General features: G+C 60.4%; 2 protein-coding genes and 1 long non-coding RNA gene across 3 annotated transcripts in view; 2 read left to right on the top strand and 1 right to left on the bottom strand.

Annotated features, from left to right (window-relative positions):
- Window positions 1-12091, bottom strand: part of STIM1 (stromal interaction molecule 1) — a 97601-nt gene extending 85510 nt beyond the window's left edge. The window contains 2 exon segments of the mRNA XM_071753516.1: window positions 11078-11308; window positions 11996-12091. Coding sequence (XP_071609617.1) covers window positions 11078-11186 — 109 coding nt within the window. The 5' untranslated portion in view covers window positions 11187-11308; window positions 11996-12091.
- Window positions 1-21852, top strand: part of LOC139800968 (uncharacterized) — a 40794-nt gene that overhangs the window by 7706 nt on the left and 11236 nt on the right. The gene's annotated exons all lie outside the window — the stretch shown is intronic.
- On the top strand, window positions 13586-20513 carry RHOG (ras homolog family member G). The gene is made up of 2 exons (XM_071752442.1): window positions 13586-13677; window positions 19798-20513. Exon 2 carries the CDS (start codon window positions 19820-19822, stop codon window positions 20393-20395), a length of 576 nt encoding a protein of 191 aa, XP_071608543.1. The 5' UTR covers window positions 13586-13677; window positions 19798-19819; the 3' UTR covers window positions 20396-20513.

The following is a 21852-nucleotide window of genomic DNA, read 5'->3' as shown; positions in this document are numbered from 1 at the left end:
TAGAGAAGGGAAGAGAAGGGAAGAGAAGGGAAGAGAAGGGAAGAGAAGGGAAGAGAAGGGAAGAGAAGGGAAGAGAAGGGAAGAGAAGGGAAGAGAAGGGAAGAGAAGGGAAGAGAAGGGAAGAGAAGGGAAGAGAAGGGAAGAGAAGGGAAGAGAAGGGAAGAGAAGGGAAGAGAAGGGAAGAGAAGGGAAGAGAAGGGAAGAGAAGGGAAGAGAAGGGAAGAGAAGGGAAGAGAAGGAAGAGAAGGGAAGAGAAGGGAAGAGAAGGGAAGAGAAGGGAAGAGAGAAGAGAAGAGAAGAGAAGAGAGAGAAGAGAAGAGAAGAGAAGAGAAGAGAAGAGAAGAGAAGAGAAAGAGAAGAGAAAGAGAAGAGAAAGAGAAGAGAAAGAGAAGAGAAAGAGAAGAGAAAGAGAAGAGAAAGAGAAGAGAAAGAGAAGAGAAAGAGAAGAGAAAGAGAAGAGAAAGAGAAGAGAAAGAGAAGAGAAAGAGAAGGGGAAGAGAAGGGGAAGAGAAGGGGAAGAGAAGACAAAGAGAAGAGAAAGAGAAAGAGAAAGAGAAGGTTGTGGGGAGCCCTTGGAGCAGCTCCCAGTGCCTGAAGGGGCTCCAGGAAAGCTGGGGAGGGACTTTGGGCAAGGGCCTGGAGGGAGGTGCCAAGGAGAGATGGTTTCAAAGTGGAAGAGGGGAGCTGGAGAGGAGCTGGGAGGGAGAAGTGAGGGTGGGGAGAGCCTGGGAGAGGTTTCCTGGAGAAGCTGTGGGTGGTGGGAATGTTGGAGTTGAGGTTGGATGGGGTTGGAGCCCCCTGGGCTGGGGAGGGGTCCCTGCCCATGGCAGGGGGGTTGGAGATGATCTACAAGGTCCCTTCCCTCCTCAGCCATCCTATGATTCTTTTCACTTCCCACAAGCTGAACACCACTGAGGATGGGTCAGACCCTGACCCAGCTGCAGGAACATCCAGAAGAGGAGAAGGCTTCAAGGTTTCCTGAGCACACTGTGGCTTTTTTCCTTCAGCCACTGGGTGTAACAAGTGCTGCCAGGCCTCAGCAGCCTCCTAAGCTGGCAGGGGGAGCAGGACTAAGAAGGGGGATGGACCAGATGGGCTTTAGAAGTCCCTCCCAACCCAAACTGTTCTGTGATTCTAACATAAAACACTCCCAGGGGGTGACTCTTCTGGGGGTTCCCCTCACCACTCTTGAAATACTGGAGCTTTGTAATCTTGGAATGTTCAGGGTTGGACGGGACCTCTGGAGATCCCCCAGCCCAACCCCCCTGTCCCAGCAGGATCCCCCAGGGCAGGACACACAGAACACATCCAGGGGGGTTGGAAAGGCTCCAGAGAAGGAGCCTCCAGAACCTCTCCAGGCAGCCTGGGCCAGGGCTCCCTCAGCCTCACAGCCAAGAAGTTTCTCCTCATCTGGAGCTGGAACTTCCCATCTTCCAGCTCCAACCCATTCTTCCTTGTCCTGTTCCTGGGCACCCCCGAACAGAGATTGTCCCCTTCCTCTTGCCCCCCAGCCCTCAGCTATTGATGGACATTCAGCAGATCCCCCCTCAGCCTTCTCTTCTCCAGCCTCAACAACCCCAGGGCTCTCACTCTTTCTTCCCAGCAGAGATGTTCAAGTCCCTTCAGCACCCTCCCAGCTCTCCCTTGGCCTCTCTCCAGTAGATCCCAGTCTCTCCTCAACTGGGGAGCCCCAAACTGGAGCCAGGATTCCAGGGGTGCTCTCCCCAGGGCAGAGCAGAGCAGAGCAGAGGGGGAGCAGAACCTCCCTGGAGCTGCTGGACACACTTTTCCTGATGCCCCCAGGACCCATTGCTGACCCATCAGGAGCAGCTCAGCAGAACCTGACTTTTTGTGGAGTTTCTTTGCCTTAAATCTTCACAGGAGGTAGGAGGAAAAGACCCAGGAGCCTCAATTAACAGCAGCTGCTTGGAACAGAACTATTTTCGGAAATAATTTCTCCCCCCCCAGAACCACTGAGGTCTTCTCCTGCCTCTGTCTCTATCCAGGGAAAGAAAAAACAAACAACTTTTTTTTATGTCTTTGGCTCACTCCCCCGTTGCTGATGTGCTGGCACTGACAGCTCCCAACACACTCAGTGCTGAGCAGCTTTCATCCCAAACTCTTTCTCCTTTTTTCCTCACTCAGCTCTGAGCTGCTCACCCTGCCTGCTGCCACCTCTGACCAGGAACCTTCCTCAGCCTCTGGTGATCGTGGCTCTTCTCCTCCCTGAAAAGGCAAAATTCAGGCACCTGGAGGGCTGAAAGGGATGGATTAAGAGTGATGGTAAAATAAAAACAGAAAACAAGATGGAAAATCGGTGTTGGGAGAGGGAGCCTGGTCACAAATGTCCCCGTGTCCTATCAGGTGGCTCCTGCTTCCATGTCCTGAGGGCTGGTGGGATCAGGAAAGGCTCCTGAGCATCCCAAGCCCTGCCCCAGGCTGAAGGGAGAGCAGCAACAAGAGATGGGGAAGCTCTTGGGAGGGTCAAGGGGTCCTGGATGGGATCAGCTGCTCCTGGGGGTCTGCACTGAGAAAGAGGCCCCTTGGCTGCATTGGAGGCTTCTGCAGAAACCTCCACAGCAAAGTCCTGGGTGGGACCAGCCCAGGAAGAGGCAGAAAGTGGGAACAGAGTGGGATGGGAGCAGCCCTGAGGAGAAGGACCTGGGGGTGTGGGTGCAGGAGAAGCTGCAGAGGAGCCAGCAGTGCCCTCCTGCAGCTCCAAAGGGAGCATCCAGAGGAGCCTGGGCAGCAGATCCAGAGAGGGGATTCTCCCTCCTCTGCTCTGCTCTCACCAGACCCCACCTCCAATCCTGCCTCCAGCTCTGGGGTCCCCAGCAGCAGAAGGACAGAGATCTGTTGGGACCAGTCCAGAGGAGGCCACAGAGGTGATCCAGGGGCTGGATGGAGCAGCTCTGCTCCCAGGAGAGGCTGAGGAGCTGGGACTGGGCAGAGGAGAGAGGAGGAGGGAGAAAAGGAGAAAAGGAAGAAGAGGAGGAGAGAGAAGACTCTGGGGGGACCTTAGGGCTGCCCCCCAAGCCCTGAAGGGAACCTCCAGGAAGGCTGCAGAGGGACTTTTCAGAAGAGTGTCCAGCCACAGGACAAGGGGAAATGGTTTTCAGCTGAAGGAGAAGAGGTTCAGGCTGGAGCTGAGGAAGAAGTTCTTCAGGAGGAGGGTGGGGAGAGCCTGGGAGAGGTTTCCTGGAGAAGCTGTGGCTGCCCCCTCCCTGGAGGTGTTCAAGGCCAGGTTGGATGGGCTTGGAGCAACCTGGGCTGGATGAGAGGTGTCCCTGGGCATGGCAGGGGGGTTGGAGGAGAGGAGCTCTCAGCTCCCTCACAACCTCAGACATTCCATGATTCTATCCAAGGTTACCCAGATCCCTAACATCACCAGACAAGAAGAGGCAGAAGTTCCAAGAGGACCTTCAGGCAGCACTTTCTCAGGGCAGATCCCAGCATTTTCCAACAGGGACAAAAAAACCAAACCAAAAGTTACTTGAAAGTAGCCCCCAAACCTATCCAGCCAACCAAGCATCCAACCAGCCCAACACCACTGCCCAGGAACAAACCCAAGAGTGGACAATTCACCACCAAACCACTCATCTGAACGACTCCCTGGGTTGGAATTCCCTGACCCTATTGAATGGAGTTCTCATTCCCATGGGAATCCCAGAGCTGCCCCAGTCAGAACCATGACACCCCAGAACCCCAACAGCACAAGCACCACTTCCAGGGCCTTTTTTTCTTAACCCCAGAGCCACAGAAGCTCTGCTTGGAAGGGACCTCAGGGATCACCTGGTGCCGCCAGCTCAGCTTCCCAGGGAATCAGGAGAAGGAGAACTTTTAGGAGCAGGGGTGACCTCAGGGTAACCCAACTGCTTCTGCATCCTCCGCTCACCTGCAGCAACCCATCCCAGGGGGAATCACAGGACTGGGTCCAGTTCTGGGCCCCTCAGCTCAGGAAGGAGATTGAGGTGCTGGAGCAGGTCCAAACGAGGCAACTGGGCTGGTGAAGGGATCCAGCAGAAATGCTGTGAGGAAGGGCTGAGGGAGCTGGGGGTGTTGAGGCTGGAGAAGAGGAGGCTCAGGGGAGACCTCATCACTCTCTCCAAGTCCCTGAAAGGAGGTTGGAGCCAGGGGGGGGTTGGGCTCTGCTCCCAGGCAGAGACAAGACAGGAGGCCATGGGCTTAAGGATTTTTTCCTAATATCCAACCTAAACCTCCCCTGGCAGAGCTTCAGCTCTGCCAGGGGAGGTTTAGGTTGGATATTAGGAGAAATTCTTTGCAGAGAGGGTGCTCAGCCATTGGGATGGGCTGCCCAGGGAGGGGGTGGATTCTCCATCCCTGGAGATATTTCCAAAGAGCCTGGATGTGGCACTCAGTGCCATGGGCTGGGAACCACGGGGGGAGTGGAGCAAGGGTTGGACTTGAGGAGCTCTGAGCTCCCTTCCAACCCAGACAATTCTATGGTTCTGTGATTCTGTGATTTTGGTTTCCTTCACCCCAGAGCAGCTCTGCAGCTCAGGGTGCAGCAGACAGACTGAGGAGCAGAGAGGGCTCAGCCAGATGACGCTGAGGTTCCAACATTCAGCTCAAAAAAGGCAACACAAAAACCACTTCCTTTTTCTTTTCTCTCTCATTTCCTTTCAGGTGAGGCACCTTCTGTTTCACCACGACCATCAGAGCTCCACAGACTCCTGCTGCCCATGCCATATGGGATCTCAGGAGCCTTCCTGAGACCAGGCATCATTTGCTTGGGAAAAAAACCTTCCAGATTATCCAGTCCAACCCTGACCCCATCCCCACTGCCCCATGTCCCTCATCCCCACATCCCCAGGGTCTGAAACCCCTCCAGGGATGATGGGGACTCCAGCCCTGCCCTGGGCAGCCTGGGCCAGGCCCTGACAACCCTTTCCAGGGAGAAATTCTTCCCCAGCTCCAACCTAAACCTCCCCTGGCACCACTTGAGTTGTGCCAAAAGTTCCTCTTGTCCCATCCCTTGTTCCTTGGGAGCAGAGCCCGACCCCCCCTGGCTCCAACCTCCTCTCAGGGGGTTGCAGAGAGCCACAAGGTCTCCCCTCAGCCTCCTCTGCTCCAGGATCAGCACCCACAGGGCCCTCAGATGCTCCTCACAACTTCTTCAGACCCTTATCCATCTTCTCCAGAGCCTCCTCCTTCCCCTCCAGCTCCTTCTCCATCTTTTCCAGCCCCTTCTCCATCTTCTATAGGGTCTGGAGAGCAAGGAGGAGGTTCTTACTTCCAAGCCCTAACCCTTTCCAGGGAGAAATTCTTCCCCAGCTCCAACCTAAACCTCCCCTGGCACCACTTGAGTTGTGCCAGAAGTTCCTCTGGTCCCATCCCTTGTTTCTTGGGAGCAGAGCCCAGCTCTCCCACAGCTGCTGGGGGGGCTCTGGAGGTTTCCAGCACACGGAATTCCAGCAGATCAAACCCTGCAGTGGTTCTGCTGGAGCAGCACCAGGAGGGGAACAAAGATCAGGCCAATAGGTCCAGCACAGCCCCAAATCCACCCCCAGGGTAATGACACCCCCAGGTCCCAGGTACCATCAGGTCCAGGACACCAAATCCACATCACCAGGTCCACAACACCACTGGGTCCAGGACAGCACCAAGTCCACGATACCATCAGGTCTGTGACTCCACCAAATCCAGGACTTCCCCAGGTCCACAACACCACCAGGTCCATGACACCCCCAGACAGGTCCATGACACCCCCAGACAGGTCCATGACCCCCCCAGGCAGGTCCATGACACCCCCAGACAGGTCCATGACACCCCAGACAGGTCCATGACCCCCCCAGACAGGTCCATGACCCCCCCAGACAGGTCCATGACCCCCCCAGACAGGTCCATGACACCCCCAGACAGGTCCCTGACACCCCCAGACAGGTCCATGACACCCCCAGACAGGTCCCTGACACCCCCAGACAGGTCCATGACACCCCAGACAGGTACATGACACCCTCAGACAGGTCCATGACACCCCAGACAGGTCCATGACCCCCCCAGACAGGTCCATGACACCCCCAGACAGGTCCATGACACCCCCAGACAGGTCCCTGACACCCCCAGACAGGTCCATGACACCCCAGACAGGTCCATGACACCCCCAGACAGGTCCATGACACCCCCAGACAGGTCCATGACACCCCAGACAGGTCCATGACACCCCCAGACAGGTCCATGACCCCCCCAGACAGGTCCCTGACACCTCCAGACAGGTTCATGACCCCCCCAGACAGGTCCATGACACCCCAGACAGGTCCATGACCCCCCCAGGCAGGTCCCTGACACCCCCAGACAGGTCCATGACACCCCCAGACAGGTCCATGACCCCCCCAGACAGGTCCATGACCCCCCCAGACAGGTCCATGACACCCCAGACAGGTCCATGACCCCCCCAGACAGGTCCATGACACCCTCAGACAGGTCCATGACACCCTCAGACAGGTCCATGACACCCCCAGACAGATCCATGACACCCCAGGCACCCCATGACACCCCAGACAGGTCCATGACACCCCAGACAGGTCCATGACCCCCCCAGACAGGTCCCTGACACCCCCAGACAGGTCCATGACACCCCAGACAGGTCCATGACACCCCCAGACAGGTCCATGACACCCCAGACAGGTCCATGACCCCCCCAGACAGGTCCATGACACCCCAGACAGGTCCATGACACCCTCAGACAGGTCCATGACCCCCCCAGACAGGTCCATGACACCCCCAGGCAGGTCCATGACACCCCAGGCACCCCATGACACCCCAGACAGGTCCATGACACCCCCAGACAGGTCCATGACACCCCAGACAGGTCCATGACACCCCCAGACAGGTCCATGACACCCCAGGCAGGTCCATGACACCCCCAGACAGGTCCATGACACCCTCAGACAGGTCCATGACACCCCCAGACAGGTCCATGACACCCCCAGACAGGTCCATGACACCCCAGACAGGTCCATGACACCCCCAGACAGGTCCATGACACCCCAGGCAGGTCCATGACACCCCCAGACAGGTCCATGACACCCTCAGACAGGTCCATGACACCCCAGACAGGTCCATGACACCCCCAGACAGGTCCATGACCCCCCAGCTGGTGGCTGCTGCTCCCCCTCCTCAGACCCTTCTGCTCTCACCAATGTTCCTCGGGGTTTCCCTCACCTCTGGGTCACAAAATGGGTCCAGAACCCACCCAGCTCTGCTGGGACCTCCTCCAGGGACACCCGGACCAACCACACCTGTGTGTGCACTGCGTGTGTGTTCTGTGTGTGTGTGTGCACTACACGTGTGTGTGTGTGTGTGCTGTATGTGTGTGTGCTGTACACGTGTGTGTGCTGTGTCTGTGTTGTACACGTGTGTGTGTGCTGTACATGTGTGTGTGCTGTGCATGTGTGTGTGTGTGCTGTACATGTGTGTGTGTGTGCTGTGCATCTGTGTGTGCTGTACACGTGTGTGTGTGCTGTACGTGTGTGCTGCACATGTGTGTGCTGTACATGTGTGTGTGTGCTGTACATGTGTGTGTGTGCTGCACATGTGTGTGCTGTACATGTGTGTGTGCTGTACATGTGTGTGTGTGCTGTACATGTGTGCTGTACATGTGTGTGCTGTACATGTGTGTGTGTGTGCTGTGCATGTGTGTGTGCTGTACACGTGTGTGTGTGTGCTGTACACGTGTGTGTGTGTGCTGTACGTGTGTGCTGCACATGTGTGTGCTGTACATGTGTGTGTGTGCTGTACATGTGTGTGTGTGCTGCACATGTGTGTGCTGTACATGTGTGTGTGCTGTACATGTGTGTGTGTGCTGTACATGTGTGCTGTACATGTGTGTGCTGTACATGTGTGTGTGTGTGCTGTGCATGTGTGTGTGCTGTACACGTGTGTGTGTGTGCTGTACACGTGTGTGTGTGTGCTGTACGTGTGTGCTGTACATGTGTGTGTGTGCTGTACATGTGTGCTGCACACGTGTGTGTGTGCTGTACATGTGTGTGTGTGCTGCACACGTGTGTGTGTTCTGTACATGTGTGTTCTGTACGTGTGTGTGCTGTACACGTGTGTGTGTGCTGCACACGTGTGTGTGTGCTGTACACGTGTGTGTGTGCTGCACACGTGTGTGTGTGTGCTGTACACGTGTGTGTGTGCTGTACACGTGTGTGTGTGCTGTACACGTGTGTGTGTGTGCTGTACACGTGTGTGCAGCTCCTGCCCCCCCCCCACTGGGGCTGCCCCCACTGATTCCCTCAGAGCTGGGGGAGGGCTTTGGACACGGGGGGGTTGGGAGAGGAGAAGGGAAATGGGTTAAAACTTGGAGAGAAAGGGGAGATTGAGGTTGGAGATGGGGAAGAAATTCTGGAATTTGAGGGTGGGGAGAGCCTGGAACAGGTTGAGAGAGTTGGGGGTGTTCAGTCTGGAGGAGAGAGGAGAAAGAGAGAAGAGAGGAAAGGAAGAGGAGAGAAGAAGAGAAGGATGTGGGGAGCCCTTGGAGCAGCTCCCAGTGCCTGAAGGGGCTCCAGGAAAGCTGGGGAGGGACTTGGGACAAGGGCCTGGAGGGATGGGATGAGGGGGAAGGGTTTTAAATTGAAAAGGAGTTGATTTAAGTTGAATACTAAGATGAAATTGTTTGGGGTGAGGGTGCTGAGCCCCTGTCCCAGGGTGCCCAAGGAAGCTGTGGCTGCCCCATCCCTGGCAGTGTCTCAGCCCAGGTTGGATGGGGTTGGAGCCCCCTGGGCTGTGGGAGGGGTCCCTGCACATCCAGGGGTTGGGATTCAATGATCCTGAAGGTCCCTTCCATCCCAACCCATTCCATGATCCCACACCAGATGAAACCCAAACCTCACACCCTGCCCCACTGCTTCTCCTGGGCTCTCAGTGGCCCTCAGGAGGACTCAAGACTGAAATAAAGGCAGGAAAGGGCCCACCTGTACAAGACAGGTGGATTTTTGGAGCTTGTCTGGATCCTCAAGGCAGATATTGCTGTGCTCTGGCCTTAAAATCTGATTTTCTGGCCTTAATGCAACAAATCCTCCTCAACCACGACACACTTGGGGTTCAGAACCCCCTGAGCAGCTCTTGGAAGGCACCAAGTGCTGCTCAGGGGTTTGATCCCAGAGAGAACTAGAAAAAAAAAACCCCACCATAATAATAAAAAGTCACCAGAAAGTGATTTTCCCCCCTTTTTATGATTTAATTTCACTGAGGTGCCCGGGTTTGCCTCTGCTGGGGGAGAGCAGAGCAGCTGAACCACCCCAGAGCTGCCACACTTCTCTGCAGGGCCTCCCAAAAATAACCCTGGGCTGGAAATTCCTTGGAGGCACAAACCTGGCTCTGCTGCAGCAGGGAGCAGAGATCCAGTTTCCTTACTGGAGGGGACTGGATGGGAACTGGCTGGAGGATTTTTTTTTTTTTTTTTTGGGTGGTTTTTAAAGCAAGGAGGTGAAGAGAAACTTCTGAGAGGTCGGCGTGGAGGTGGAGAACAAAGCAAGTGAGGTCACAGAAATTGCTGGTGGGAAATCAAACAGTCAGGAATTAAAGTTCCTGAGGGTTGGGGTTGGGAGAGGAGGTTCCAGGGATCTGCCCTCTCCTCTCCCAACCCTCCTGGGTACACAAAACCCAAACCATTTCCTTAGCAACACGGAGACTTTTCATCTGCCCCAGCACCTGCACCTTCCCTGCCCAACCCAGCAACAACAAAAAAAAAATAAACCCAAAATTGAAAAAACCCTAAAAACCTCATCCAGGAACCCACCAGACCTCCCCACACCGACCAACACCTCCGAGCAGCTCAGCACCTCTTTATTTCCATTTTTAACACCTTTTCTGAACACCCCTGGCAGTTCCCAGCAGGCAGGGACCTCTCCAGAGCAGATGCAGCCACCCCGGTGCTGCCAACTCTGCTGAACACCCCGGGGGTGCTCAGGGGTTTTTATTTCCCCTCCAAAACCCCCATTTATTTCCCCCCCTGGCAGGGCAGGACTCTCTGCTGGGGTTTTTTTTTAGGGTGGGCACACACACAACACCGGGTGAGAGAAGGAGGAGGAGGGGGGGGTGGGTGGTGGTGTTGAGGATTTTCTGGCAATTAAGAGCCCGGGGGGAGGGGGGTGTGAGGATTTTCTGACAATTACAATTAAATTCTGACAATTAAAAGCAGGTTTCACCCAGCTGGCTGCCAGCTCTGACCTCGGGGGCTGTCACAAGGACACCAAGTGCCCACGGTGGCCTCAGCCCAGGTGGGTTCTGCTGTGGCTGCCAGAGGAGAGGGGGGGAAAATCCACCCAAGTTTGCACCTGGGGCTTTCCCCTGAATTTTTGTAGGGTTTTGGGGTGGAGGGGAGGGAAATCAGGGGCAAACCAGAAGAGGTCTTTGCTACCTCTCCTCTCCAGGGCTGAAAAACTCCTTCCCAAAGCAGGGAGAAGATGAGAGAGCCCTGGAGTGGGGATCCCTCACTCCCAGAGCCAGGCTGCCCACCTGAGAATGCCCTTTAAAACCCCCCAAAAACCTCACTAATAACCCATAAACCCACTGGTATTTCCCACAGACACCAAAGCCACAGCTTGCAGAATAATAATAATAATAATAAAAAAAAAAAAGAAAAAATTAAAAAATTTAAAAAATTAAAAAACCCAGGCTCTCATTAGCAAACCTCTGGAGCCCATTGCAAAAATAAACAGGGATGATTATTTTTGGTCCTTCGACCCCTTGCCCCTGAGAGTGTTTCCGAAACCAGAGCTGGGGACACGGTGAGCTGCACTTTTTTTGTTCTTTTTTTTTTTTTTTTTTTTTTTTTCCCTAATAAATCCCAGAATTGCCTCAAAAAAAAAAAAAAAAGAAACCAAGCTACCCAACAACAAAACAACCCCCAAAGCAGAGGTCAAGGCCTGCTTGTGGGGCACTGACCCAGGCCCTTTCCCACAGGGAACTTGAAACCCCCAGAGCTGGAGGATTTTGGGGAGGGGGGGGAACTGCAGCCCCCCTGGATCAAAACTCCGGGGACCAAAACCCTTTGGGAAGGAGAAGCCTGAAGTTTGGGGGTCAGGTGTGTTTTTTGGGGGGGTCTTACCTGCAATGGCTGTCTCGTCCAGGTGGGAGACAGGGGATCTTTCCCCTCTCCCCTGCTGCAGGAGGAAACCACACAGGACCCACAGGGCCACTCCGAAGCGTAAATCCATTATTTTTTTTTTCTCCCCCGCGTCTTTTTTGGTGTTTTTCTTCCTTTCCCCCACCGCTGTCAGCTTCTCTCCAGCATCAGCCCCCGGGAGCAGGGGGGGTTTCCGTGGGGCAGACACAGCAGCTGAGGGACAGAGGTTCCAGATCAGCACTGATGCCCCAAACCCGCTGCTTCCCACCCAAACCCCCAAAAACAACCCCCAAACCCCCCCCCACCACCATTCCCCTTGTGGTCTTTCCCAAAACATCCTTCCCCCCCCCCCCTCCCTCAGGGTGGTCTCTCCCGGGACACCCCAAACCCCTATTTTCTCCTCAAAAATGGTCTCACCCGGGACCCCCCAAACCCCCTTTTTCTCCTCAGCAATCCTTCCCCCCCTCCCTCAGGGTGGTCTCTCCCGGGACACCCCAAATCCCCCCTTTTCTCCTCAAAAATGGTCTCACCCGGGACACCCCTGCCCCCCCCCTCAGGGTGGTCTCTCCCGGGACACCCCAAACCCCTATTTTCTCCTCAAAAATGGTCTCACCCGGGACACCCCTTCCACCCCCCCTCAGGGGGGTCTCTCCGGGACCCCCCAACCCCCCATTTTCTCCTCAGCAATCCTTCCCCCCGGGACACCCCCCCCCCCCCGCCGTTCCCCTCTCCCCTGCCCGCTCCTTCCCCTCCTCTCCTCCCCAGCTGGGCTCTCTCCGGGACACCCTCCCCTCGCCTCTCCCTGCCGGAGCCCCGAGCCCCTCTCCCCGTCCTCTCCTGCTCTCCGGGGGGTCCTTTCCATGCCCCCCCCCCCCCCTTTCCCCGCTCCCCGTTGCGCACCGGGCCCTGGCGCCGCCGCACGCTCGCTGACAGGGGGCGGGGCCAACCTTCGGCCACGCCCACCGACGAGGCGGAGGAGGCGGGGCCGAGGGTAGGCGGATCAACCAATCGAAAAGCTCCGGGGGCGGTGCCGGGGGCGCCTCTCAACCAACCGGAAAGCGAAGAGGTGGCCACGCCTCCCCCTCCCTCCGCCTCCGCTTTCCTCCCTCCCCGCCGCTTGGAGCCGCAGCGCCCCCTGGCGGGCGGGCGGGGCCGTGCCCCCTGATGGCGGCTCCGTCCCCGAGCCCCGGGGAGGCCGCTCCGGGACCCCCCCCCCCCCCCAAAAATCCGGGATCACCCCAAGGTTTTACAACCCCCCGGCTTGGAAGAGAACCCCGAGCAGCCGCATCCCCCTCCGCACCACACCCCGAGAGCCTCCATGGGGCTGCGGGTGCTTTTTGAGGGCTGCGGGGAGGGGGCGCCCACCTCGTTTCGGGGCACATGGAGCTTCTGGGGACCCCCAGACTGGGGGGACTGGGAATCCCCGGCCTGGGGACATGGCCCTTACTGGGACTCCCAGGTTGGGGGGGCCTTCCCCTTGTGGGGATCCCCAGTTTGGGGATTTGCCCCTTATGGGGACTCCCAGTTTGGGGATGTGGCCCCTACTGGGACCCCCAGTTTGAGAGACCAGGTCCTTCTGGGGACCCCCAGTTTGGGGATGTGGCCCTTACTGGGATTCCCAGTTTGAGAGGCCAGGTCCTTCTGGGGACCCCCAGCCTGGGGTCTTGAGGGGACCCTTGGTTTGGGGGCTCTGCCCCCACTTTGGGGAATCTGTCCCTGATGGGGACCCCACCTCCTGGCCCTTGGGGTGACCCCCGGTTTGGAGGGTCCCTCACACCCCCCTGACATCCCCCTCCCAAAAAAGTTTCTTCCCCCCCCCCGAGGACCCTCTCCCCTCCCCAAAATATCCCGCACCCCACCCAACATCCCGCACCCCCACCCTGATTTCCCCTCCCTCACCCCAAAATGTCCCGCACCTCCCCCTTGGGCTCCCTCAGCCCCAGCCTGACCCCCCCAAAAACCGGGGGTCTCCACCCCTCCCCAATGTCCCACCCCCCCACCGGGGGTCCCTCACCCCCTCCCTAACTCCCCCCCCTCAACCCGCAACCCCCCGGGGGTCCCTCACCCCCCCCAATGTCCCACAACCCCCCCCGGGATCCCACCCCCCAAAAAAAAAATACAAATATTCCGCACCCCCTCCCCAGCTCCCACCCCCCGGGGGTCCCACCCCCCTCCCCAGTGCCTCCCCCCCCCCCGGGGTTCCTTCTCCATCCCCTTAATATCCCACCCCCCCCCAGGGGTCCTTCCCCCAAAATCCCTCCCGCGCCCCCTCCCCCAGCATCCCCCCCACCCCGTCCCCTTCATTCCAGCCCCCCCAATGTGCAGGGGTCCCCCCGGGGGGGTCCTTGGGGGTTGTTCCGGACCGTGGGACCCCCCAGCCCCCCCCTCTCCCCCCGGGGCGGGCGGAGGAAGGAAGCGGGGGGGGGGGGGGGGGGGAAGTTTCTGGTCGGGACCGCCCGGGGCGGGGGGAGGAGGCGGCCGCTGACTTCCTCCCCCCCCAGCCCCAACCCCAACCCCAATCGCGACCCCGACCCCCCCTCTCCTCCTCCTCCTCCTCCCGAGCCGCCGCGCCATGCCCCGGGGTGAGTGGGGGGCTTGGGGGGCGGGATGAGGGGGGGTTCGGGAGGGGGGGGGCACCCACAGCACCCCCCGGGGCTGCCCCCCCCCCGGGAGGGAGATGGGGAAAAGGGGGAGGGGGGGAGTCCCGGGTTCTGTCCCGGGTTCTGTCCCGGGTGATGCTGCCGGGGGGTCCTGGAGCGGGGTCCGGATCTGGGGGGGGGGGGTCCTGGAGAGGACCGCGGGTTCCGGTATTTGGGGGGGGAGGGAACATCGTGGCCGGTACCGGGGGTCCTGGAGCGGGGAGGTGATGACGGGAGGGGAGGTTCTGGACGGGACCGGGGTTCCGGTACCGGTGCGGGCATCCCGGCCGGTGCCGGGCGTCCCATTGCCGGGGGGGGGACCTGGTGACCGGTACCGGGGGTTCTGCTGCCGGGGGGGTCTTGGCCGGCACTGGAGATCCCGATGTGGGGCAGGGTCCTGGCCGGTACCGGGGGTCCGGACACCGGGGGTCCTGCTGCGGGGGGGTGGTCCTGGTCGGTACCAGTGGTTCCCTCACTGGGGTCCTGGTTGATACCGGGGGTTCTGGTCGGTGCTGGGGGTCCCTCAGCCAGGTGGGAGGAGGGGGGGGGAGTCCTGGCCGGTACCGGTGGTACCGATGGTCCCAGGGCCCGACTGGTACCGGGGGTCCTGCTGCTGCTACACGGGTCCACTGCAGGGGCACCCAGTGGGTGCACCCCACCCACACTGCACCCACTGCACCCACTGCACCCACTGCAGGGGCACCCAGTGGGTGCACCCCACCCACACTGCACCCACTGCACCCCACACTGCACCCACTGCACCCCACACTGCACCCACTGCCACCAGTCCCCTTGTGACACGGGCTGGAAGTCACAGGGGCCCCATTGCAACACTGCACGGGCAGTGCACGCGGTGACACACAGTGACACGCGGTGACACACAGTGACACGCGGTGACACGCGGTGACACGCGGTGACACGCACCCGTGGGTCCCCAAGTGGCTGGGGGAGGGGACACCTCAGGCCTTGGGGTGGCTCCGTGGGTGGCTTCCTGCTGGGTCACTGCGGGGCTTGGCAGAAAGAGGAGGAGGAGGAGGAGCTCTGGGGGTGGCATCTGGGGACGTTGGTGGCACTGGGGATGTTGGTGGCACTGGGGATGCTGGGGGCACTGGGGATGTTGGGGTCACCTGGGGGATGTTGGTGGCACTGGGGATGTTGGTGGCACTGGGGATGTTGGGGTCACCTGGGGGATGTTGGTGGCACTGGGGATGTTGGGGGCACTGGGGATGTTGGGGGCACTGGGGATGTTGGGGTCACCTGGGGGATGTTGGGGTCACCTGGGGGATGTTGGTGGCACTGGGGATGTTGGTGACACTGGGGATGTTGGGGTCACCTGGGGGATGTTGGTGGCACTGGGGACGTTGTCCAGCTGTCCCCGTGGGTGGCCAGGAGCACCCATGGGTGGTTTTGGTGATGGTTGGAGGGGTCTGAGACTGTGACACCGTGTGACAGCGCTGGGAACTGCCAGGGTGCCACCCCCTGACCATCCAACCACCTGCTGAGCCACCCCCCCATCCATCCATCCCTCCCCCCATCCCTCCATCCATCCCTCCATCCATCCATCCCTCCCTCCATCCATCCCTCCCTCCCTCCATCCCTCCCTCCATCCATCCCTCCCTCCACCCATCCATCCCTCCATCCCTCCATCCATCCATCCATCCATCCATCCATCCATCCATCCATCCATCCATCCATCCCTCCCTCCCTCCATCCATCCATCCCTCCATCCATCCCTCCATCCATCCATCCATCCATCCATCCATCCCTCCATCCATCCATCCCTCCATCCCTCCATCCATCCATCCATCCATCCATCCATCCATCCCTCCATCCATCTCTCCATCCCTCCATCCATCCATCCATCCCTCCCTCCATCCATCCATCCCTCCATCCATCCCTCCATCCATCCATCCCTCCATCCCTCCATCCCTCCCTCCATCCATCCCTCCCTCCACCCATCCATCCCTCCATCCCTCCATCCCTCCATCCATCCATCCATCCATCCATCCATCCATCCATCCATCCATCCCTCCATCCATCCATCCATCCATCCATCCATCCATCCATCCCTCCCTCCATCCATCCATCCCTCCATCCATCCATCCCTCCATCCATCCCTCCATCCATCCATCCATCCATCCATCCCTCCATCCATCCCTCCCTCCCTCCATCCATCCATCCCTCCATCCATCCCTCCATCCATCCATCCATCCCTCCATCCATCCCTCCCTCCCTCCATCCATCCATCCCTCCATCCATCCATCCATCCATCCATCCATCCATCCATCCCTCCATCCATCCCTCCCTCCCTCCATCCATCCATCCCTCCATCCATCCCTCCATCCATCCATCCCTCCCTCCATCCATCCCTCCATCCATCCATCCATCCCTCCATCCATCCATCCATCCCTCCATCCCTCCATCCATCCATCCCTCCCTCCATCCATCCCTCCATCCATCCATCCATCCCTCCATCCCTCCATCCATCCCTCTCCCCCATGTGGGGCTCAGGGGGCACCATGCAGGGTGGGGGGCTCAGGGTGCTTTGTGTGGGATTCAGGGGGCACCAAGTGGGGTGCAGGGTGTGTGCTGGGGGGCTTGGGGGCTCTATGGGGGGGTGCAGGGGATGTGCTGGGGGGCTCAGGGTGCCCCATGGGGGGGTGCAGGGGATGTGCTGGGGGGCTCGGGGTGCCCCATGGGGGGGTGCAGGGTGCTGGGGGGCTCATGGTGCCCCATGGGGGGCTCAGCTGTGGGGTGCTGGTCCTGCCAGGCTCTGGGTGTCCTGCCCCAGGTCTGGGTGCTGGTCTGGGGGTTCCCTCCCCTGGGGGTGGGGGGTTTTGGGCACCCTGCAGCCCCTCCCCCCCTCCAGAGTTCTGGGAAGCTGTGGAGGTGCCACCACCCCTGGCTGGGGGGGTCCTGTCCCCCCCTCAGCATCCCCCCTCCCCTCCTGTCATCTTGGGGTGGGGGGGGTTGGAGCCCACGTGGCCACAGGGCAGGAACGTGGGTGGCCCCTGGGACCCCCCTTGTCCTCCCCCAGCACCCAGAGGGGGCTTTGGGGGTGTGGGGGCACCCAAAGGATGGGAGCAGCAGGCAGGGTGGGGGGCACACACCCCACACACACACACTTTGTGCCCCCTCACCCCCATTTGATGATCTCTGAGGTCCCTTCCAACCCAGCTAATTCTATGATTCTATGATTTCCAGTGTTGGGTGGTCCATGTCGGGCACCCAGGACCCACCACCCCACCACCCCAATCCTGTCCCTGTCCCCATCACCCCAATCCTGTCCCCATCACCCCAATCCTGTCCCCACCACTCTGTCCCTGTTCCTGTCCCCATCACCCCCACCCTGTCTCTGTCACCCCAATTCTGTCTCTGTCACCCCCTCCCTGTCCCCATCACCCCCATCCTGTCCCCATCACCCCAATTCTGTCCCTGTCACCCCCATCCTGTCCCCACACCCCTGCCTGTTTCCTCCTCCTCCTCCCCCCCCTCTGTCCCTTTTCCCACTGCCCTGTCCTGGGGGTGTCCCCACCCAGGTGACCCCAGCACAGGGGTCCCACTGCTGCCCCTCCCCCCCCCCCCTGCATTTCCCCCCCAAACCGGGGACACGATGGAGGCCGAAGGTCCCGGTGCCTCTTGGGGACCCCCCTGGGCCCCCACCCGGAGCTCCCTGCTGTGGGTGGGAGTTGGGGGGGTGCCCACCCACCAACCAACCCCCTCCCCCCCATACTGCTCCCCGCTCACAGATGTGGGGATCCCCCCCTCCTCCCCCCTTTGCAGCAGCACGTTTGCAGTGGGGAAACTGAGGCAGGGGCCCACAGGGCGAGTTCATCACCGGGGGTTTGGGGGCACCCCCCACCCCAGCAGTGTTCGTGCTGCTGCAGGCAGGGAGCCAGGCAGGGCAGGAAGCCAGGGGGGAAGAGGAAGGAGCCACTTCCCCATCCCAGGGGGCAGGACCTGACCCGGGGAGGAGCCTTCCCCAACCCTTGGGGTGGGGTCGGGGGGGGCTCTGCAGGGGAGTCCCCACCCCCAGCCGAGGGCTCCGGGACCGTGCGGTGTCCCCGTCCCACGGTGCTGGCACAGGAGCCCCTGGGGTGGCCATGTCCTGGCAGGGAAAGGGGGGGCTGGCCCCACGTTGGGCCCCAAAGTGCCCCTGGGTTGGGGTGGAGGTACTGGGGGGGCTGGGAAAGTGGAGATGGGAGCACAGAAACCCCCCCTGTGCTGGGCTGTGTCACCATCAGTGTCACCACCAGTGTCACCATCAGTGTCACCATCAGTGTCACCAGGGAGGGGATTGTCCCCCCCTGGGGTAAAGCTGTGTCCAGCTCTGGGGTCCCCAGCAGCAGGAGGACACGGAGCTGCTGGAACCAGTGCAGAGGAGGTGATGGAGCTGCTGGGAGGGCTGGAGAGGGGACAGAGAGAGAGAGAGGGAAAGGGAAAGAGAGAAAGAAAGGGAAAAAGGAATAAGAGAAAAAGAAAAGGGAAAAAGGAAAAAGAGAAAAAGAGGAAGAAAAAGAGAAGAAGAAAGGGAAGGAGAAGAAAGGCAATGAGAAAGAAAGGGAAAAAGGAAAAAGAGAAAGAGAGAAAGAAAGAGAAAGAGAAAGAGAAAAAAAGGCAAAGAGAGAAAGAAAGAGAAAAAGAAAGAGAAGGAGAAGGTTGTGGGGAGCCCTTGGAGCAGCTCCCAGTGCCTGAAGGGGCTCCAGGAAAGCTGGGGAGGGACTTTGGGCAAGGGCCTGGAGGGAGGTGCCAAGGAGAGATGGTTTCAAAGTGGAAGAGGGGAGCTGGAGAGGAGCTGGGAGGGAGAAGTGAGGGTGGGGAGAGCCTGGGAGAGGTTTCCTGGAGAAGCTGTGGGTGGTGGGAATGTTGGAGTTGAGGTTGGATGGGGTTGGAGCCCCCTGGGCTGGGGGAGGGGTCCCTGGGTGACCCTGAAGATCCATCCCCTCCAACCCAACCCAGAGGGGTCATGAGGAGGTTCCTGTGGGGGTTGGGTGAGGGGAATTCCTGGGATTTCCCAGAGGGATGTGACCTGGTTCCTCCCCATGGCACAACCCTGGGGAAGGACCCTGGGGCTCAGGGCAGCAGGAGGTGACCCCAGAGGTGACCCCAGAGGTGACCCCAGGGCTTGTTGGGGTCTGAGGTGTCCAGGGAAGGGCAGGAAGGAGCCAGGGGTGTCCTGCAGCTCCTCTCCTGGGGTGGTGAGCTGGAAGGTGTTCAGGTGATGGGTTTGAGGGCAGGGAGAGGGGAGATGGAGACCTCAGGGGTGGTGCCTGGCCTGGGGACAACAGGAACCTCTCTGGGGTCCCTCTCCACCCAAACCAGTTCAGGAGCTGATGACCCAGCATGGGCTGCTCTGGGAGCACATCCTGGGGACAAGGTGGTCCCTGGGGACACCAGAGGTGGTGGCACAGAGGTTGCTCTGGGTGCTGGGAGGTCTCTGGTGGCTGCTGGGGGACACCCCTGGCTGGGGGGGTCACCCATGGGGGGTGGGGGACAGCCCAGGCTGGGCCAGATCCACTGCCAGCTCTGACCCAGCTGCACCCACCGTGTCCGAGCTCCCTCAGGACAGGGAAGGTCACCCAACTCCGACCCAATTCTGACCCAATTCTGACCTAACTCTGCCCCAACTCTGCCCCAACTCTGCCCCAACTCTGCCCCAACTCTCACCCAACTCCCACCCAACTCCCACCCAACTCCCACCCAACTCCCACCCAACTCCCACCCAACTCTGACCCAATTCTGACTTAACTCTGACCAACTCTGCCCCAACTCTCACCCAACTCTGACCCAACTCTGACCCAACTCTGACCCAATTCTGACCCAATTCTGACCCAACTCTGCCCATTTCTCACCCACCTCCCACCCAACTCCCACCCAACTCTCACCCAACTCTGCCACACCTCTCACCCAACTCTCACCCATCTCCACCCATGGTGTCCAAGCTCCCTCATGAGCTGGAAGGTCACCCAACGGTGGCCTTGGCTCCAGGTACCCGAGCAGAGGGACCAGGGGGAGGCCTCCGTCCTTGGCCAGGTCCCTGAGCTCCCCCTGCCCTCCCCGCAGGCTGCTGAGGGGCCGGGGGGAGATGCAGAGCATCAAGTGCGTGGTGGTGGGCGACGGGGCGGTGGGGAAGACGTGTCTGCTCATCTGCTACACGGCCAACGCCTTCCCCAAGGAGTACATCCCCACCGTCTTCGACAACTACAGCGCCCAGAACACGGTGGACGGGAGGACTGTGAACCTCAACCTCTGGGACACGGCCGGCCAGGAGGAGTACGACCGCCTGCGGACCCTCTCCTACCCCCAGACCAACGTCTTCATCATCTGCTTCTCCATCGCCAGCCCCCCGTCCTACGAGAACGTCAAGCACAAGTGGTACCCCGAGGTCTGCCACCACTGCCCCAGCGTCCCCATCCTCCTCGTCGGCACCAAGAAGGATCTGAGGAACCACCCCGAGACCATGAAGCGCCTGAAGGAGCAGAACCAGAGCCCCATCACCACCCAGCAGGGCCTCAGCCTCTCCAAGCAGATCCGGGCGGTCAAGTACCTGGAGTGCTCGGCCCTCAACCAGGAGGGCATCAAAGATGTCTTCACCGAGGCCGTCAGGGCCGTGCTCAACCCCGTCCCCGCCAAGCCCAAGAAGCCCTGTGTCCTCTTGTGACGGGGTGCCCGGCAAGGGACCTTCCCCCCCCGACCCCAACGACCCCCCCGAGACGCTGCCCGGTGCCACCAGAACCTCCCCCTGCTCCCGGCCCGGTGTCACCTCCCCTGCACCCCAACCTGGGGACAGCGGGGCCACCGAGCCCGGGGCCACCAGCTTGAGTAACACAGACCTTGATTGCACTAATGGCCACCCCCTGGGAACCCCCCACCCCCCGGGGAGCCCCCACCCCATCCCTGGCTGTCACCCTTGGCTTTTGGGGACACCTCTGCTCCCGGCACAGAGCGACGCTGCCTGAGAAGGGGGCACGAGGGGTGGCTGAACCCCACCCCTGACCCCACCTCCACCCCATGGGGACCCATCAGACCCAGCACCCCATGGGGACCCAGCACCCCATAGGGACCCACCAGCCCCAGAGCCACCATGGGGACCCAGCACCCCATGGGGACCCACCAGCCCCAGCACCCCACGGGGAGCCAGCACCCCATGGGGGCCCGGCCCCCTCAGCACCCCATGGGGACCCACTAGCCCCAGAGCCACCATGGGGACTCAGCACCCCTCAGCACCCCATGGGGACCCAGCACCCCATGGGGACCCGTCCCCCTCAGCACCCCATGGGGACCCATCAGACCCAGCACCCATGGGGACCCAGCACCCCATGGGGACCCAGCACCCCATGGGGACCCAGCCCCCTCAGCACCCTATGGGGACCCAGCACCCCATGGGGACCCATCAGACCCAGCACCCCATGGGGACCCGTCCCCCTCAGCACCCTATGGGGACCCATCAGACCCAGCACCCATGGGGACCCAGCACCCCCAGCACCCCATGGGGACCCGTCCCCCTCAGCACCCCATGGGGACCCAGCACCCCCAGCACCCCATGGGGACCCAGCCCCCTCAGCACCCTATGGGGACCCAGCACCCCATGGGGACCCACCAGCCCCAGATCCACCATGGGGGGGGACACGGGTGGTGCCCCCAGGCCCTCTGTGCCAGCCCTGGCACTCGGTCACCTCCTGCTGCCCCTGGGGGTGTCTTGGGGGGGTTGGGGTGGCCCTCGGGTGTGTCCCCAGGCTGGTGTTGGGGCTCCAGGGGCTGGTGGGACTCTCCTGTCACCAACTGCTCCCCGAGTTGCTTCTTCTTAAATAAAAAGTGCTGCCCAGGTTGTGCCCCGTGTCCTGTCCTCTGCCATGTGCCATGTCCCCCTGTCACCAAGGAGGGTCCCCAGGGCCACCTCCTGATCCCTCCAGGGGGGATCCCCAAGACCATCTCCTCCTCTGACAGTGGAGGATTCCCATGGCCACGTCCCCTTCCCCCCCTGGAGGGTCCACAGGGCCACCTCCTGCTCCTTTCAGGGGGGATCCCCATGGCCATGTCCCCCTCCCACCCCGAGGGTCCCCATGGCCACCTCCTGCTCCTGCTGCACAGTCCTGGGTCCACGGAGCATCCTGGGTG

Source organism: Heliangelus exortis, chromosome 1 (assembly GCF_036169615.1).
Source record: "Heliangelus exortis chromosome 1, bHelExo1.hap1, whole genome shotgun sequence".
Taxonomy (NCBI): Eukaryota; Metazoa; Chordata; class Aves; order Apodiformes; family Trochilidae; genus Heliangelus; species Heliangelus exortis.
This window is presented reverse-complemented; position numbering and strand designations above follow the sequence as displayed.